Source organism: Dasypus novemcinctus, chromosome 3 (assembly GCF_030445035.2).
Source record: "Dasypus novemcinctus isolate mDasNov1 chromosome 3, mDasNov1.1.hap2, whole genome shotgun sequence".
NCBI lineage: Eukaryota > Metazoa > Chordata > Mammalia > Cingulata > Dasypodidae > Dasypus > Dasypus novemcinctus.
In genome coordinates this window covers 183,750,279-183,769,879 of record NC_080675.1, presented here as the reverse complement: position 1 = coordinate 183,769,879, position 19,601 = coordinate 183,750,279, and the positions used below count along the sequence as shown (strand labels likewise).

Below are 19,601 nucleotides of genomic sequence, written 5' to 3'. Positions count from 1 at the left end.
GGAGCCCCCCGACAGAACCCTAGTGAGCCCAGGGCTGTCGCTTCCCGGCTGCTGACACACACACCACGCCACGGGTCGACCTCCCAGGAAGCGCTGGTTTCGGCGGCCGGAAGGCCTGCTCCCTCCTGGGCTGGTACCGCTGGCGGGCTGGCCGTCCTTGGGCCCCCTGGCTTCCCCTCCGCATGGCGGGGCGCATGGCGGTGCCTTCTCTCCCCTCCAGGTTCCACTGACTCCCAGCTGTTGGCGGCTCCCCGGCTCCTCCCTGCCTGACTTCCACTTCGAGCATGACGGACGCCCACAATCCAGACTGACACCCGGCCTGGCCCAGTGGGGCCACACGTCAAATGAAAGAACACCCCGAAGAACTCTAATTCACAATGGGTCCCCCACCCACCAGGATACGATTGAGGACCTGACCAAACTGGACACACAACTCAATCCACGGCACCAATCCTGAACATCAGCTCCTACTTCTCGCCCTGAGGCTTCCCGTCTTCTTCCCACGACCCAACTGAGCAAACGTTAGATCTGGGATTAGAAATGGAACCTGGCCTTTGAGAACACACAGAGAAATTCCTGAACACTCACTGTTTACTGCTAAGAAGACAAACACGCAGTACAGTGACTTCTTCCTCAAAGAGGAACTTCATAACGTTTGCCCAGCACATACACCAAAACACAAAGTTTTTGAAGGCACCCATCACCTCTTCTTCAGTGTATCCCTGAGAAGGGAGAATTCTTGGGAACAGGGGCACAAATCCACCCGATGGAAAAACACCTGGAGGGAGACGGAGGTGAAAGGTGGCCTGGGCAGAATGCCAGGCCGGGGTCTCCTCCTGGCGCAGTCTGGCGACACCAGTGTCTTGGTTTCCTAGACGACGGCAAATACCTCACACCGGTGGACTTAACAACAGGGATTTATTGTGTCAAGGGTTTAGAGGCTGGAAGTAAAACATCAAGGTGTCAGCAGGCTGTGCTCTGTCTCTGAGGTCTGCAGCGCTCTGGTGCTGGCGCGACACAGCCTGGGGGCTCCGTGCCTTGCTCGTTACCCCAGCACTTGGTGATCTCTCCCCTGGCGTGTGCTTATCCCATTCCACGGACTTCCAGCTTCTTCCTCCTCTGGTGGGACCTGGATTTCCTCTCTTGCTAAAGCTTCCAGCCACGTGGACTAGAGCCCACCCTAATTCAACTTGGTTGCCCCTAATTAGGGTCTTAGAAGATCCAACTCCCAAATGGTCCCGTCTTACATCTTCAAAGGGTCTTGATTACAGATGGGCTCACACCCAAGGAACGTGGACTAAGGTGAAAGACACGTCTTTAAGGGGGGGCTTGAGCCAATCTTCCGCGGCCAAGAACCTAGCCGGGGAGTGAGGTCCAGATGGCATTTCGAGTCCCAGTGGAAGGCGGCAAGAGACAAGGCGCAGCGCAGACTTTGGGGAGCCTGGGCTCAGTGTGGCTATAGCCCTTAGGGACCTCCTTCAGCCAGAGCAGACAGATGGACAGCAGGCGGCTGCAGGCTCGTGACCACGGACCTCGGCTCGGCCAAGTGGAGTGAGATTTGGGTTCCCAGTGCCCGTCCTCATGTCCCCCATCCCCGTTTTGCACATGATGGCTTACCCCCGGGTCCCAGGGGCTTGTGCCCACTGTGCCAATTTGGACGGTGAGTTGTATAGTCACCCCATCTCTTGTGACTGTCCACGATGGCCTAATTGTTGGTTATTGGTTCTGGATGAAGCTTTCTCTTTACAAATACCAGTGCACACGCACACGTGTCTATGCACATATTTAGATTATAAGCACACGCACGTGCCCCCCAGCCCACTCGTGGTGACACTGGGCTCTACATGCACTCTTCTGACCTCGCCTTGCTTTTCTCCTAGCAGCGTATCTGGGAACACCCCCAGCGAGGGGTGCCCCTCGCGCCTTTTCCCAGGTGCACAGTGCTCCAAGGTGGCTGCTGCAGAGGGTGCTTCTGAGCGGTGGGACTCGGCCCCGTCTCCCAGGCAGAGGTCTCCAAGTCCCGAAAACCTCTGGGGATTTAGTATGTGGATTCAGAGGGTGCCAGAAATCGAGAGCAGGGCCCTGCCCAGAAAACAGCTGCGCTCTGCCCGCAGGCCTCTGCCTCCCGGCCAGGGGCTGCGTCTGCCCAGAGGGGGCAGCTTTTTACCAAAGTTCCCGAGGGAGCTTTCCAGCCTTTCCAAAGGCAGCGGAGGCCGGCAGAGGAGCTCAGCCTGGGGTGAGGACGGAGGACGCTTGATTTGCGGGGCCAGAGGGCGACGGCTCCTTGCCCCGACTTAGGAATTCTGCTGTCGTTCATGAGACAAACATTTATGGAGTATCTGCTAAGGGCTAGAATCAGCGGAGTGTGTGTATGTGTGTACACACAGGCTGGCGCGTACACGTGTACTGTGTACATGCACGTGTATGTGAACACACATGTCTGCGTGAACACACGTGTGTCTGCGTGAACACACCTAGGGCGGGGCCAAGACCATCGACAAATGATCAAGTAAGAAAACGTCAGGCTGAAAAGTGGCTGCTTTAGCTAGGACGGCCAGGGTGGCAGCTGGCCGAGGACCACCAGTGGACGAAGGGGTGGTGGGTGCCTCATTTTCAGTCAGAGAAGTCTTAAAAATTGGCCTGGATCCCATGACTACAAACCTGGGATGGAAGACAAGGCCCCTGAACGGGTGCCCAAAACCTCCTTTCCCACGACAGCCCACCCACGCCTGCTGCCCTGCAGGGCTGGCCTGGGTGTGGGCATTTCCTGGGAACTGGACGCCCCCTCGGGCAGCCCTAAAGGGCTGATGGGTTTACGTCTCAAAGGCTGTGCAATATGAACTCATGCAGGATTCTAGCTATTTCTGAAAAAGGCCACGTATTAGCCAAAGGGGTGCTGATGCAAAGTTCCAGAAATCTGCTGGCTTTTATGAAGGGTGTTTATTTGGGGTAGAAGCTTTCCCTCACAAGGCCATGGAGCGAAAGTTACTTCCCTCATCCAAGTCCGCTGCCTGCGTTGGAGCAGGACGGCTGCCGGGCTCCGTGGTCAGCTCCTTCCTGTCGGCTGGGGGCTGGCACGAGGCTCGTCTCTCTCCCTGGGGCTGGTTTCTTCCTGGGCTTTCTCAGCTGTGCAGGGTTCTGGTCTCTTCAGCTGCAAACTATCAGGTGAACCGCTCGTCTCTCCCTGGGGCTCAAAATTAAACTCTCTGTGTTCTTCTTCTCCCTGTATTTTCTTCCTTGTCTTTAATTGAGCACCCATTTATGTAGCCCACAAGTGGGGGAGTGGGGACTCAAACTGGGTCTCTAGCGATGTGGTCAAATAAAAGCCCTGATCTTGATTTAATAAAGTAAAAGGGAAACCTCTGCCTCGAATACACCTAATATGCCCAGAGGAACAGAGCAGTTTGGAATTCAGAAACAATACCAAATTGCCACAGGCCAAAAGAATACAGCAAACACCTGCCAGTGAGATTCCAGAAACGCAACCGCAGGGAGAAAGTGGAGTGAGTGGAAATGAGCACAAAGGCGGTCCTGGGAGGGGAGGGCGTGCCAGAACGGCCTTGAAACAACCCCTCTTCTCTGCTCTTCATTCGTGGAGAACAAAAGGCTTCCCATGTGGAAGGTTAAAGGAAAAAAACGACAGTTTTTCAGGACAGATGTGAAGGTGAGAGCCTGGTGTCTGCTGCTTCCGCCTGCTCTGCAGGTGCTGAGAGCGTTGGCTATGTCTCCAGTGAGATCTCGGTTCTGGTCCTGGACGGCCCAACTCCCTGAAACCCGACTTCCTTATCTCTGACTGGTGGTGCCAGCGACAGCGTCACAGCCTGCTCCACATAGCGGCTCAGGGGACGCCACTGCTCGTCCGTCCATCTGGGACACGAGCCCCTCCCGGTCCAGGGATCCTCGGGCCCCTGAGAAGCCCAGCCTCCTCCCAGGACATGCCGTCACAGGCCGTGGAGGACAAGGACGCTGGCCTCGTGCCCGTCTGGCTGCCGCTGCCCCTGCTCCTGATGGCCACGTCTTCTTGGCAGTGGCGTCACGGTCCCTGGACGCGCCGCCTACCCCGGGAAGAGGGTCTGAAGCTCCCCGTGCTCCCCGACCTCTGGGGTAAAACGTGGACACAGCCAGGACGTGCCCAGCTTTGTGCTGGGGTTTGGGAGAGTCTCAAGAAGAAGTGCCAAGTCGGGCTGCCTCACGGGGAGGAGGTAATACGAAGCTGCGTGGTGAGGCTTGGGTCGCGTACCCCAGGGCGGGCAGGTTTGGGGTCTTGGGCTGCGCTCTGTGGCTGTGGAGCTGTTGTAAACAAGTGTCTTCAAATGGCACTTCAGTGGGGTGTGGAGAGGGAAGGCATGGGGAGCTGCCAGATGCTGGAAGCCAAAGAAACCCCGAAGAGAGAAGGTGCTGCCACCCGCACCGGTGGTGCAGAAAAGCCGAGGAACCTTATGACTGTGCCTCCGGAAGCTCCCGACCCGGGGGGAAGCCAGCTCCAGCCTCTGAACCCCGAGAGTGCCTCCTGCTGTCGAGCCCCCCTGGGCGGTATTTGTTTCAGCTGCTGGTAAACTGATACAGTACAGCGCACGAGACCTCGAGGAGGCAGGTGGTCAGGGGGTGGTTTCCCCGTCCTCCCTCTTCCCTCCAGCCCCAGGCGCTGGTCCAGAAACCTTCACAGACACGATCCAGGTGGCTGAAGAGTTCCCAGGACAAGAGGCACCTCGGCCTTGAGGAATGAACTTTGAGAGACTTATCAACACAGTCTTCGTTTCCTGTCCCACGACCACTGCCCACACAAGGACAGCTGAAGGTCATTCCCGACCGCTCCGCTCTCGACACGCAAGTACGTCAAATGGAAACAGACTTGAACAACATGCTATTAAGAAATTTGCGGAAGCGTTTGAGGCTGTTCCCTGGGCACTGGCAGAAAATTCTGGTGTTAAGGTCAGTGAAGGAACACCTAAACTTTATGCAGTACATCAAGAAGGAAATAAAAATGTTGGATTAGATATTGAGGCTGAAGTCCCTGCTGTAAAGGACATGTTGGAAGGTGGTATTTTGGATACCTATCTGGGAAAATATTGGGCTATCAAACTGGGTACTAATGTAGCCATCACTGTACTCAGAGTAGATCAGATCATCATGGCAAAACCAGCTGGTGGGCTCACGACCAAAACAACGGAGTAGCTTAATTTTACTGTAGGTGGAGGCTGTATTTGTAGTACTATTCTGGGGATTACCCAATGTTTTCTTATTCTTCGTAAGTTAAAAAGTGTTCTGTGTTTGTACCCTTGGCTGCTGGATGATAAAATAAATGTGTTGTTACTAAAAAAAAAAAAAAGAGAGGCACTTAGCTGTCCACGCCTTCAGGGTTATGACTTCCCAGGGTTTGAATCAGGAAGAGCCCGTGTTGGCGAGATTGCAAGCAGGCACACCCAGCTTTGGAAGGAGCCGGTGCTGTGTCGCCTTGGGAGGTGAACGCTGTTTCTGAATAGACACGTCCTTGAGGGGAGGGGCCCTTCCTAAAGGTCTCCAAGTGAAGACCAGGTCTCTTGAAGGGAATCCTGCGTGGAGGATCCCATCACGTCCACGGACTAGCTTTGGCAGGATGTGAAAATGTAGACCCCTGGGCACAGGCTGGTCACTCCCAGGACGGCCGGTGCCGTTTAAGTGCGGGAGCATGACTGGCTCCCCCTCCGCACTCCTGGGAACAGCTGCGCTGGCTGCACAGGGCCTGGCGAGGCTCACCCTCCAGGAGAGGGGCCCCGCCGAGACGCAGCGCCCAGCCCGGCTCCACGCCCGAGTCTCTCTCGGACTATCCAGGCCTGAGAATCTTCCGGCGACTGCACCCCAGGAGGGACGGCACCCCATGAGGGACCGCAGGCAGTTCCAGACCAGAACGACGGCTTCTGTTGGAGGCCACTGTTTTGGGGTGCTTTGAAACCCAACCACAGAAAACCGAGCAGCCTGGCAGGAAGTTGCTAGTGTACGCATATCACAGAGGAACAAAACTGGGGTTCGGGGAGCGTGTGAGGTGTGCCCAGGAGCACGAGACTGACGTGGGACTGTAACCCGGGCTGCGGTGACCCCAGCCCGGAGTGGGGGTCCTTTTTCAGGTTAAGCCATCGCCTGGGGTTCTGCACTCTTACAGTCAAGGGACCTTTCTAGGCTGCAGGGAGCAGTGGACAGGGGCTGAGCGCTGTGTCCTCCACGTAGGAAGGTTCTGGGGTTGGGAATGCCACTCGATCTCGTGGGCGCACTCTCTAGGTGTGGGGTGAGGACCGCGGGAGGGGAGCCCTCTCTCCTTCCCCTGCCCCAGCCGCCCAGGTGGCCTCTGGCCCCCAGGCTGACCCCTTCCCTGGCTGGAGAGTTCCTGCTCCCCTACCCATGGCCCCCCGGGAACATGAACCAGACCGATGGAGGAGGGGGCGCCGGCGAGGAGGCGGGTGGGCTTGGTGGGCTCTGCAGGCATTGCGGGGCCACACGGCCAGCGGGCGAGAGCGCTCCTGTCCCGGCCCTCCCAGGGCGTAAGGGACAGAGAGAGAGAAGGGGGGCACACGGTGACGTGGGGCAAGCGAGCCGCTGCAGTCCACGTGCTCCGCGGAGGCCGCTGGGGCGTCTCCGGCCGACCTGGGTCCCTGCAGGGGCAGCTCTAGGGAACCTCGGGATGGGTGGGCGCTCTGCCCTCCCAGCTCTGGTGTCTCCACCCGTAAGTGAGGGGCAGAGCGGGGCTCTCCTCCTCCACGCCCCCGGCTCTTAAGACCCTCAAGCCCCAGGCCGGGAGCTGTGGCCTGTGCAGCCAGAGGGCGCTGGGGGGCAGTGAGGTGGCACAAGACCTGCCGTGACTGCCCTCCCCACCCAGGACGCCGCCCACCCACCCACGGCCCTTGGGGAGCAGCTGCCCGCGGCCGCTGCCGGAGGCTGTGGAAGAGGTGCCACTGGGGCGCGCCTGGCCGGCTGGGGGCCAAAGTCAAGAGCAGGGTCTGCGGGAACCGCCCGGGCGGCCCTGAAGGTGAGCTCCGCCCTGCTGAAACCACAACGGAGGGCCCCTGTCCCGCTCTCGGGCTGCGTGTCAGCCCCCGGGCCCCTCCTGCTGCAGGGGCGCCGCGGGCCCGGGCACAGCCTTTTGTGAGCGAGCGCGCAGATGGTGGAGGCTGGGGGCTGTGTCTCCGGGGGGCTCGGGGCCCCTGTGAGGGCCGTGGCCTCTCGTGAGGCCATTTGCCCTCAGGTTCCCAGGTCTGAACCAGGAGTACGGCCTTTGAACCCCGCCCGGGCTGATGGCTCCGTGGGCTGTGCTCTTCGTCAGAATTATTCACTCCGGGATGCTCGTGTCTACACTCGGAGCCTTTTAGGAGGTATACCACAGTACCCACGGGCGCCTGCTTGGGAAATGCCACGCTCATTCAGTGTAACTTCTTTTTCTTTTCTGTTTTCCCCAAAGGTTTATTTATTTATTTATTTATTTCTCTCCCCTTCTCCCCCGTTGTCAGCTCTCTGTGTCCATTTGCTGTGTGTTCTTCTGTGTCTGCTTGCATTCTTGTCAGTATCACTGGGAATCTGTGTCTTTTTTTGTTGTGTCATCTTGCTGTGTCAGCTCTCCATGTGTGCAGTGCCACTCCTGGGCAGGCTGTTTTTTTTTTTTTTTGCACAGGACAGCTTTCCTTATGGGGTGCACTCCTTGTGTGTGGGGCACCCCGACGTGGGTGGCACGCGTGGCACGGTACGCCTTGTGTGGGGCAGCACTGCACGTGGGCCAACTCATCACACGGGTCAGGAGGCCCTGGGGGTCGAACCCTGGACCTCCATATGGTAGACGGACGCTCTATCGGTTGAGCCAAATCTGCTTCCTAGTATAACTTCTTGACACTCCCAAACGAAAAAGATCTCTGGCTGGGAAAGACAACCAAGCCCTGCAGTGGAGGCCTCAGAGCGGGTGGGCGATGATGAGCAGCGAGGGGCTTGTGAGGGCTGGTGGTGGCCGCCTGCCCTCCCGCCTCTTTGCCTGCAGAATACCTGCCTTGGTGTCTCAGTTTACCAGAGCTGCTATGACAAGTGCCGCTCAACGAGTTGGCTGGAACACTCGGGGCCTTAAACTGGTTTTACAGAAGCCCCGCTTCAAGACGCCAGCAAGACCACAGCCTCCCGGGGTCGGTGACGCTCAGGAGATGGCCGTCCTTGGCGGTGTCTGCAGACCACTGCTTCTGGTTTCTTCTCTTTTGAAGGCCTCAGTCACAGCTAAGGCCCGCAGCATGACTGGGCTATACCTAATGGGGTCTTGGAAAGTTCTGCCCACAAATGTGTCCACCCCTTAAGGGGTGTAGCAGTGTGATATGGTTATGAATTCCAAAAGTAGGTATTGGATTATGTTTGTAATCTGGTCTGTACCTGGGCATGATTAAGTTATGATTAGGGTTTTGATTGGGCCACATCATTAGGGTGTAAAAGGCATGGCAAAGACAGAGTGGAGGGCTCTCCATGTTGGAGTTTTGATGCTGGAGTTTGATGCTGAAGCTGGAGCCCCAGGGAGAGAGACAGAGCCGTTCACCTGATAGTCCACAGCTGACCTTGTGGAGAAAACAGAGGAGCTGAGCCCAGAGGAGCCCAGGAAGCCTGAGCCCTCGCAGACGTCGGCAGCCATCTCGCTCCACCAAGTGGAAATAGACTTTGGTGAGGGAAGTCACTTATGCCTTATGACCTGGTATCTGTAAGCTCCTAACCCAAATACATACCCTTTATAAAAGCCAGCCCATATCTGGTATTTTGCATCAGCGCCCCTTTGGCTGACGGATACAAGGGCATCGTCTCAGGTCCTGCTCACAAAGGCCTCGCGCCTGCAGGAATTGCAGGTTAAGTTGGAGGTGCACCATTTGAGGGTGTGTGGCACACACACCACACTTGGGATGTGTAGAGTCGCTCCCCAGATCCGGCAGGGGTCCAGCAGCGACCCCCCCATGTTGCTGGTGTAGAGTCTTTGTTGCTGGGGTAGAGATTCGAAGGCCTGGCTCCGCCCGCCCTCCCTGTTGGCTCCGCTGCGTGCCCTCCCACGCCCTTGTGGTGCCCGGCCCTGGGCCGCAGGAGCCGGGGGTGGCTGCCGAGGAGGCGCTTACCCTCCGCCGGTGCCGCCGTTCTTGCTCAAGTGCGTGCGGGGCTCGCTGGATGCCAACTTGAGCAGCTCCGTCCACTCGCGCTCCCACTCCTCCTCCGTGTACAGCAGCCCTGACTGGGCACAAAGCGGGGCCGGGTCAGCAGTGTGTGGCCGGGGGCCACGCCCGCTCCACTCGCCCTGAGCCGGGGGGCCACGCCCCGTCTACTCGCCCTGAGCCGGGGGGCCACGCCCCGTCCACTCGCCCTGAGCCGGGGCCACGCCCGTACACTCACCCTGAGCCGGGGCCACGCCCGTACACTCACCCTGAGCTGGGGCCACGCCCGTCCACTTCACCTGAGCCGGGGCCACGCCCCGTCCACTCGCCCTGAGCCGGGGGGCCACACCCCATCCACTCGCCCTGAGCTGGGGGGCCGCGCCCGCTCCACTCGCCCTGAGCTGGGGGGCCGCGCCCGCTCCACTCGCCCTGAGCTGGGGCCACGCCCGTCCACTGGCCCTGAGCCGGGGCCACGCCCGTCCACTGGCCCTGAGCCGGGGCCACGCCCGTCCACTCGCCCTGAGCCGGGGCCACGCCCGTCCACTCGCCCTGAGCCGGGGGGCCGCGCCCGCTCCACTCGCCCTGAGCAGGGAGGCCACGCCCGCTCCAGTCGCCCTGCCTCCGGGGGGCTGCGCCTGCTCCACTCGCCCTGCCACTGGGGGGCTGCGCCCCGGTCCACTCGCCCTGAGTGGGGGGGGGTCCGTGCCCCGGTCCCCTCGCCCTGCTGCCGGGGGGCCATTCCCGGGTCCACTCACCCTGAGCCGGGGGGCCATGCCCCGTCCACTCGCCCTGAGCCGGGGGGCCGCGCCCAGGTCCACTTGCCCTGAGCCAGGGGCCGTGCCCGGGACCCTGGCCCTGCCGCCGGGGTGGAGGGGTGCCGCGCCTGGGTCCACTCGCCCTGCCGCCGGAGGACCGTGTGGCGTGCGGGCCTGCCGGGGGCTCGAGCCCCATCGGTAGCCGTGACACCTGCTTCTGGCCGCGCAGGCGCCCTTAGGCTGCCGGCGATGCTTGTTTCAGAACCCCACCTCTAGTTCTGGAGCAGTTGGGAGTCCCCCGAGCAACAAGCTCATACCCAGAGGGCAGCAACGACGGGATGCTTCGCCTGCGCCCGGCCTGGGGCTGCCCGCCAGGTCGACAGGGAGCTCGGCCTGACTTCCGACACGGCAGGCGGTGAAGTGCCCCTGGCACGGAGGGCCGCTCAGGGACGCAGACACTGTGGGCTACGTCTCTGGTTTAGCGCTGTGATTGACACGCGCAGGAGGCCTCCACCCGAGAGCCGGAGCCCGCGGGCAGCGCTGGCTGCCCCTCGGAAGGCGCCTGCTGGGCCTCCAAACACCCACCGCCCTCCCGACGGCGCTCATTTGGCAAACCCGGAACCCGGACCACCCACCCATCGTTTGGGGCAACGGCGTGGCCAGGCAGCAAGCCGGCCTCGGACCCCTCGGCGGGGAAGGGCGGGCACCCGGAGGGCCATTACAGGTTCTGCCGGGGGCGCTCTGCGGGGGGTGGCCAGGGTCCTCCGGCCGGCACCCAGCTCCAGGCTGGCTGGACAGGACCCACGCAGCTGCCCCTGGCTCGGGCTGCTGCCGCAGTGACCGGCAGCCGGGCCATGGCATGCCTCGCCCGCCCGGGGTGTGGCTGACCCAGGGTCCCGCCCTCGGGCCGGAGGGGTGCCCTACACATGCCGCCGCGCCGGCGCACCCACCTCCTTGTTCTGCTGCGTCTGCTGCCACCGCCACCTCCGCTTCAGCGCCTCCCTCTCGGCACCCGTCCTCATCATGCTGTACAGAGCCTTCCGGAGGACCAGGTCGCGGTCGTGGAAGCCCCACATGCCTGTGGCCGCGGCCGGGAGCAGCAGAGGAGACAGGCAGGCGTGAGCGGGGCGGGCGAAGGGGCGCCTCGCCCCTGCCCCGAGGGGCCCGGCCGCCCAAGCCGCACGCGCCGAGGGGACGGCTGCCCTGGTCACTAGGGCGCCCCACCCTCTCCACAGCACCCGCTGCTCCCCAAGCTCCCCGCTGGAACCGCTGAGCTCAGCCTGCCTCTGTCGTCCTGTGGACTCCCGCCTTCGCGCCTCACTCGTGCGCTCCCCCTGCCCGGAATGGCTGCTTGCACCCTCGTCACTTCCCCCCATAAAGCCCCCTTGGCCGTGGGCTTCAGTTCCCACGCCTGGCGCTCAAGCCCGGGCCTCCTCCTACGTCCGCTCTGTCTTCCCACCAGGCCTGCTGGCTGCTTGACAAGGAGGCCCGGGGCTGGCGGTCCCGTCTCCTGGGGGTGCTTCCAGAGGACGGGGGAGAAGGGCGCCGCGCAGGCCGGGGGGCTCACCTAGCGAGGCGGCGTGTAGAAGGCAGTTCCCGTCCCCCGTCGTGGCCAGAGGGAGGAGCCGCTTGCAGCTCGTGCACACGGTGGACCACCAGTTGAGGCGACCTGAAACAGAGGCTCCCTTTAGCTGGGCCACTCGTGAGCGTTTGCTGCGTAAGTGTAAACATCGGCGAAAAATGTTCTAGACAGGGTCTAGAGAGCTTGGGTGGGAAGAGAGTTAGGGCCGCATTTTCTTGAATAACACACACCTATTTATTCCTCTCAGACATAAATGGCCAAAAGCTATCGTCGAATTAGCAAAAGGATCAAGGAACTCAAGACGAATGTCTTTTCTCCTTGAATCTGGGAGCGTATTTTACACAAAACGGAAACTTTCCCCTTAATTGTGTGATTTCCTTGAATGGTTACCCATCCTGCAAGTCATTTTCCCGCTAATTCTTGTGACAGTTTGGGGCTATGACCCAAGACAGACACGTTCTCAGGCTGGATCTGCTGTGGGTGGCGACCAGGGAAGCGGGGCCTTCTGAGAGGCTCCTTCAGGGGAGGCGCGGCCGCAGGACCAGGGCGGGCCTTATCCTGTATGGAAGCCCTCCCAGGGACGGCCACAGAGAGAGGGTCAGAAGCCGAGGGTCAGCTGAACCTGGAAGAGAAAGCAGAAGCCACAGAGGCTGCCACGTGTCTGGCCACATGACGGAGGCGCCCAGGACCGAGGCCCCCTGGCAGCCAGCTCCGAGCGCCACAGTCTCCTGGAGAGCAGTGCCCTGCTGCTGCCTGGCTGTGGGCTTCTCCTAGCCTCAAAACCATGAGCCAATAAATGCCTGATTTTTGAGCAAGCGCATTGTATGGTATTTGCTTCAGCATCCAGGAAATTAAACCAACCATCATTCTTTTTCCTTTTTCTTTTTCTTGATGTATACATGCCTTTGAAAGTATAGTTTACATTTCATTTAATACACCAAAACTCTTACAGCTATTTAGGGGTAGGCATACTAATCTTCACTGAGACTGACATCTGAAGGTTTCTGCTTCCAGGAAGATGGGGTGGATGTATCTCTCCTAAAAGCCCTAGGGATTTTCTAAAAAACAACGTAAAAAGACTCTGAGAGCTGGAGGGGGGCAGCCTGGCCAGGAACCTCAGAATTGCTGGTGGGTTTCCTGGGCTTGCTTTCTGTCTCATCTATCCCAGACTTGGTGCTGGAGAAGCTGGCAGCCTGGAAACTCCAGCGGTGCAGACAAAGAAAAAGCTCCAAGGAAAGCTGTTCTCTCTAGACAAAGAAACAGAAAAGGAGCAACTGAGCCAAGACAGAAAACTTTAGACAACAACCACTCAGGGACAAACACCCCTCCCTCTGCCCGAGAAGGCTGGGCTGAGAGCCGAGGCCTCCGTCCTGGCTGGGCTGAAACCCCAAGCTGGTGAGCCGTGCCCTGCCCTGTGTCTGACAAAGCTGTGTCAGAGGAGCTCTGCTAGGGCACGAGATTCAAACACGATCCACGGCCTTTTAACTCAACACCCGCAATGTACAACTTTCACTTGAGTATCACTCATCCGAAGGACCAGAAAGAGCTCAGACTTTGTGAGAAAAGACAAGCAATAAACACAAACCCTGAGATGACAGGTGGTAGAATGCTCTGACAGGGATTTTAAAGCAGTATCATAAAAATGCTATAACAAGCAATTACAAACCCACTTGAAACAAATGAACAGACAATGTCATCAAACAAATATACAATTTCACCAAAAAAATAAAAAATACAAAGAAGAATCAAATGGTGATTTTGGAAACTAAAAAATCAATAACTGAAATGAAAATCTCAATGGATTGGCTAAACAGCATAATGGAGAGAACTGAAAAAAGAATCAGTGAGCTTGAAAGAACTTGTAGATAGAACATAGAAATTATCCAATCTGAAAAACAGAGAGATGGTATTCTACTATAGAATTATTATGACTCTAGCAATGGGAGAAATTATATCACTGATGTAGAGAGAGTGGCCACTGGAGTTGCTGAAGGCAGGGAGAGGGAAGAAAAGGTGTGATATGGGGGCATTTTCGGGACTTGGAGTTGTCCTGAATGATACTGCAGGGACAGATGCAGGACATTATATATCCTGCCATAACCCACTGAATGGACTGGGAGAGAGTGTAAACTACAATGTAAACTATTATCCATGTTGTGCAGCAGAGCTTCAAAATATATTCATCAAATGCAATGAATGTGCCACACTGATGAAAGACATTGTTGATGTCGGAGGAGTGGGGGTGTGGGGAGTGGGGTATATGGGAATCTCCTGTATTTTTTTAAGGTAACACTTTGTGTGATCTATGTGTCTTCTAAAAATAAATTATAAAAAAAAACAGAGAGAAAGGCTACTAAAAACTAAAAGCAAAACACAAACCAGAGCCTTGGGACAATATAGGACTATAACAAAAGATCTAATGTTCATGTCATTGGAGTTCCATAGGGGAGGAGAAAGAGGGCAGAGTGACAAAAAAAAAAGACTGAAATTTTCCCAAGTTTGGCAAACAACATAAACATATGGATTCAGGAATTTTAGTAAACCCCAAACTAAAAAGCCCTGGAAATTTACACGAAGACACGACAACCTTCTGAAAACTAAAAAGAGGAAAAAACCGTGAAAGCAACAAAAGAGAAATTACATCCTATCCATATGAGAAAAACAATTCTACTGACAGCAGATTTCTCATCAAAAACCATGAGGACAGAAGGCAATAGATCAACCTCTTTCAAGGCTGAAATAAAAGAACTGTCAGCAAAAATATCCTTCAGGAATGAAGGGGAAATAAATGTATTCTCAGATGAATGAAAACTAAGAGAATTTGTCTCCAGTAGACCTACCCTAAAAGAAAGTTCTCTAAACAGAAAGGAAATGATAAAAGAAGTCACCTTGGAACATCAGGAATGAAGAAAACTGAGAGAGAGAGAGGGAGAGAGAGAGAGAGAGAGAGAGAGGGAGACAGATCAAAAATACAGACAAATGTAACACACTCTCCTTTTCCTCCTGAATTTTCCAAATTATGTTTGATGATTGAGACAAAAATTATTGCAGCATCTTTATGTATGATGCCTCAATTAATGAGCAAAAGTATTTAAGATAATTATAAATTGTGGAGGATAAAGGAATGTAAAGGGAGGTAAAGTTTATATGCTTCAGTAAGAGTGGTAAAAATGATGCCACCAGTAGACTTTGATAAAGTATGTATATAAAATATAATCCTAGAGCAACCAGTAAAAATGCTACCGAAGATATACCCCAAAACCAATTCTACACAATCTCTCCTGGAGAATGTTAGCCTTGCTTAAACAAACAACAATAATTACACGCAGTAGACAAAAGTCACAGCATAAACAGAATGACACAGAAATACTGATAGTAAGTAGACAGGAAAAGATATTCTATAAAAAAAATAAGCTAAAGTTAAGTGGGTGTACTTCTGTTGATAACAGATGAGGTAGACAGTATTAAGGCACAAGATAAGGAGGAACATTTCACAATGCTAACATGGTCAATTTAACTGGAAAATACAACAATCCTAAATGTGTATGCACATAAAAACTTAGCCTTAGAGGGAAATGGATGTGGCTCAACCAACTGGGCTCCCGTCTACCATATAGGAGGTCCAGGGTTCAATGCCCAGGGCCTCCTGTAAGGGCAAGTTGGCCCATGCAGGGAGCTGGCCCATGTGGAGTGGCGGCCCACGCAGGAATACTGCCCTGTGCAGGAGAGCCACCCTGCATGGGAACGCCGCCCAGCACAGGAAAGCCACCCCGTAAGGAGCGCCAACCAACGCAGAGAGCTGGCACAGCAAGATGACGCAACAAGAGACACGAGGAGAGAAAATGAGAAGACGTAGCAGAACAGGGAGCTGAGGTGGCGCAGGAGAGTAATCACCTCTCTCGCACTCTGGAAGGTCCCAAGACCGGTCCCCGGAGCCACCTAATGAAAATACAAGCAGACACAGAAGAACACACAGTGAATGACACAGAGAGCAGACAAGGGGGAGGGGAAAGAAATAAATAAAAAATAAATCTTTAAAAAACAAACAAAAAACACTTAGCCTTAGATATAAAAAGCAAAAACTGACAGAATCAAAAGAGATATAGAAAACTCCACAGTTGAAATGGGAGATTTTAAGGCAGTGTTCTCCATAAGTGGTGGAATCAGCAGATGCAAAACTCAGTAGTGATTAGAAGAATGTAATTCCATAACTTGACCTAACTGACCTATCTACAACACTGGGCCTATGAACTGCAGAGCAAATATCTATATAGAATATTTTCCAAACCTGACCACAGGTCGGGCCATAAGGAAAGTGCCAGGCAACTTCAAAGGATTTTAAATCATTTAGAGTATGTGCAGAGTATGTGCAGTACTCAGTACAAATAAGCTAGAACTCAGTAAAAGCAAATCAAACCTAAAGAGAGCAGATTGAAGTAGTATGGGATAGAATTCATGGTGTAGAAAACAAGCACCCAACAGTGAAGGTCAAACAATGACAGAAGTGGGTTCTATGAAAAGAGCAATACAGCTGTTAATCCCTTAGCAAGATTTACCAAGATATAGAGGTGGAGTGGACATCACCATCCCAGGGTCCACAGGATGGAGGAATAGAGTATGGCTTAGAGTGGACTTGCTGATATTCTACTGTGGAACTATTGTGGTTAGTAATGGAAGAAACTGTAGCATTGATGTGAAGACAGTGGCCATGGTAGCTGCTGAGGGCAGGGAGAGGGAATGATGTGGGGGCATTTTCAGAATTTGGAGTTGTCCTGGGTGGTACTGCAGAGACAGATGCTGGACACTGTATGTCCTGCCGTGGCCCACTGGGTGGACTGGGGGAGAGTGTAAACTACAATGTAAACCACTATCCATGTGGTGCAGCAGTGCTCCAAAATGTATTCACCAAATGCAATGAATGTGCCATGAAAAAAAAAAAAAGATTTACCAAGAAAAAGAATACACAGTTTTAATATCAGCTATGAAAAAAGAAACATCATCACATATCTATAGAGATTAAGTATAATATACATATAAACACATTATTGTTTTATGTCAATAAATTTGAAAATGTTAGGTAAATGGCCAAATTCCATGAAAAATGCAATGAACCAAAACAGAAGATATATATATATATATATAAAATTATCTATCTTTTAAATAAACTGAATTCATAATTAAAAACCTCTCCCTCAAAGAAAGAAACTTCAGACACAAACAGCTTTTTCTATGACTTCTTCCATGCATTTAAGGAGAACACAGAGAACAGAAAATTTGAAAATTTTTCCCAACTTGTTTTTTGAGGCCTATACAACTTTGAAACTAAAACTTGACAGGGACATTACAAAAAAGGAAAACTACCGGCCTGTTTGTCTCAAGAACAAACAACTCTAAACAAAATATTATTAGACGGAATTTAGTAGTGCATAAAAAGATTACTATATTACAACAAAGTTGAGTTTGTTCCAGGGATATAAGATTGGAGGAATATTAAAAAATAATCAATTTGTGGTCTCCTGCTTCTAAGAGCAGTGGAGTAGCCAATGCAAATCTGCATGGTTTTCTTAACCCAGTGAGAAAAGTGAGATACAATTAAGAAATCACTTTAGAATACTTTAATGCTGCTGAGGCAGTGAGGATTAAAGGGGCTAAGAAACAGAGGTAGGAGACCCTCACTGACGGAAGCCAGCATCTGCAGCTCTCTTACCCTGGAGGTATTTGCCAAGTCTGGGTAAGGGTCAAAGGCTGGGAACACAGGACAAATGTTGTTGCAAAGCCTGGTGGACAAAGAGCCTGCAAAGCTTTTGGCAAGACTTAAGCACATACCTGGCTTTTGCCTTCATTCCTTGGATGACTATTCAGGGTGGGTGGCTAGACACCTGAGTAGAATGGCTTGAAAAGTATAGCAGAGATTTCCAGCTCTCTCCAAGTTAGAGTTTAAGACCACCATAGAAAGTCAAGAATGTGGACAAGAGGCTATGAAACTGGTACAAAGCTTAAGACAATGCTCAATGGAGGATCCCTGCTGGAGACAGACACCAGAAGAGCTTCTGGTGGCCATGTGAGGCTCAAGCACACCGATGCTCCCATCAGGACACTGCTGCACGCAAGACCACGAGACGCAGGGGACTAACACTTAAGTTAAAGCCTCTGAAAAGTGTTGGGAAACAATTTCCTGTGGGTCTCTTGCATGTCTGCTCATCTTGAGTAGAGACACTGACAACTTTGGTTCTGGACTGTCTTTTCAAGGATGTCTAAACAGAAAACAGCCTTGAATGATGGAATAGTGTGTCACCCTGGAGAAGAGGGCGGATCTGTTTGCTATATAGAGGTCATGTTCTTAGAGCTAATCCATTCCTGCGGATGTGGACCTGTTGTAAATGGAACCTTTTGATTAGGTCACTTCAGTAGGGCATGACCCAGGGTGGGTCTTAATCCTCTTTCTGGAGTCCTTTATAAACGGGATAAATATGGAGGTACACATGGAGAGAACCCTCCCAGAATCCAGAAACCAAAATCAGAGGACCACAGCAGCAGAGAGAAAGCCACAAAGCAGGCAGCTGAAGGTAAGGAAGCTGGAGGAGGGGGGCAGAGCCCCAGATGCCACCATGTGCCTTGCCATGTGAGCAAGAAGCTCAGGATTGCCAGCAGCTGGTCTAAACAGCACCTGAAGAGGCTTTCAATTGGGACATTTTCCTCAGCCTCTAAATTGCAAGCTTTTAAACTAATAAATTCCAATTGTAAAAGCCAACCCATTTCTGGTGTATTGCATTCTGGCAGCCCAGCAGACTGCAAACACTTAATAAGGCAGTTTTTCCCCCACTATATATGGCTACTTAGGAAAGAATTCATCCCCACTCAGTTGTTTCCTAGATAATGATCAGGATGAAGGGGGAGTTATATAGACCGTTTTTGAAAATTCAGATTTATATGCTGGCAACTTGCAGGCATGTTGTGCCTTTCTTTTCCCCAATGGCAACCCCAGATCAGCCTGTTTGGACACCCTCTGGGTGGCAGCCCAGCCAACAGGCTACTTTTGGTTAAGTTTTATAACAACACTTTTTTCCTCTTGCACTTTCCCCAGCTAGATGAAAGTTCTGGGCTAGATTAGGAGATGACTGGAGAAAAGGGGAAACTGTAGGTACTGCAATGGCCCACATCAGTTTGTGATAGTGGAGGGAGCACAGTTCCAGGACCTGGTGAGGGAACATCTTAGACTCCAGGAGGCATGGGGGAGGGTGGTATATTAATGATGTTTTATTTTTCAGAACTGCCCCCAGAAATTTTCTCATGAAGGAAAATGTCCTGGCATCCTAAATTGTCACAAGTCGCTTAAATACTATAAGGTCCTTTGTGAGCCAGGATTTTCATGTCTTCTGCCAGCACCCACAAAATTGTGACAGACTAGTTTATTAGCTTGCAAGCAGAGGAAAATCTCAGGCCTTTCGTGGTTCTTGACACAAAACAGACTTTCAGAAGCCTCATGAAATACAGAGTTAAGGATCCACTAGGGGAGGAAGATCCCAGAAAATACAACAGGATGAGTGGAAAATATTGGAAGGCTAGGAGTGAACATGAGGTAGGTTAAGACTTACCAGGACTGAAACCCAGCCTCTAAGAACTTAGCAGCCCCTGATTATGTTAAGGTGACTAGTCACCAGCAGAGGGAAGAGTGAACCCTATCTACAGGAGAATCACATAATTTGGAACCTCTACAATTTTATATACACAGTGTCTGGAAGTCAACAAAAAATTACTAGGCATTACTACCCAAGAGTATATGGTTGAAAGAAGAGTAAAACAAGGTAAAAGAAAAAGCCCCACATTGTGATACAGATTTTGTGTTTAGCTGACAGGGACTTTAAAAAAAACTATGATTAGTATGTTCAGAAAGAGAGTGCAAATGGGGTAGAATAAATATCCGAGAAGATAATGGCCAAGAATTTTCCAAAACAGATGAAAGACACAGATATTATCTCAAACAGAATAAATACAAAGTAAATCAAAGAAATGAATATAGTAAAACTGCTGAAACCAAACTTTTAAAACTAGAGGAAAAAAGACACATCACATACAAAGGGAAACAATAAGGTAGAAGTCTAGAGATTGTGAGAAGCTGGTGTCAGACTAACAGGC

General features: G+C 53.3%; 1 protein-coding gene across 1 annotated transcript in view; it reads right to left on the bottom strand.

Moving 5' to 3' along the window:
• The window catches only part of OTUD7A (OTU deubiquitinase 7A), a 384,350-nt gene that overhangs the window by 51,820 nt on the left and 312,929 nt on the right, over positions 1 to 19,601 (bottom strand). Inside the window, exons 7-9 of the mRNA XM_058294822.2 lie at positions 11,451 to 11,552; positions 10,834 to 10,961; positions 9,096 to 9,208 (exon numbers count right to left, since the gene is read on the bottom strand). Coding sequence (XP_058150805.1) covers positions 9,096 to 9,208; positions 10,834 to 10,961; positions 11,451 to 11,552 — 343 coding nt within the window. The remainder of the gene's footprint in view (positions 1 to 9,095; positions 9,209 to 10,833; positions 10,962 to 11,450; positions 11,553 to 19,601) is intronic.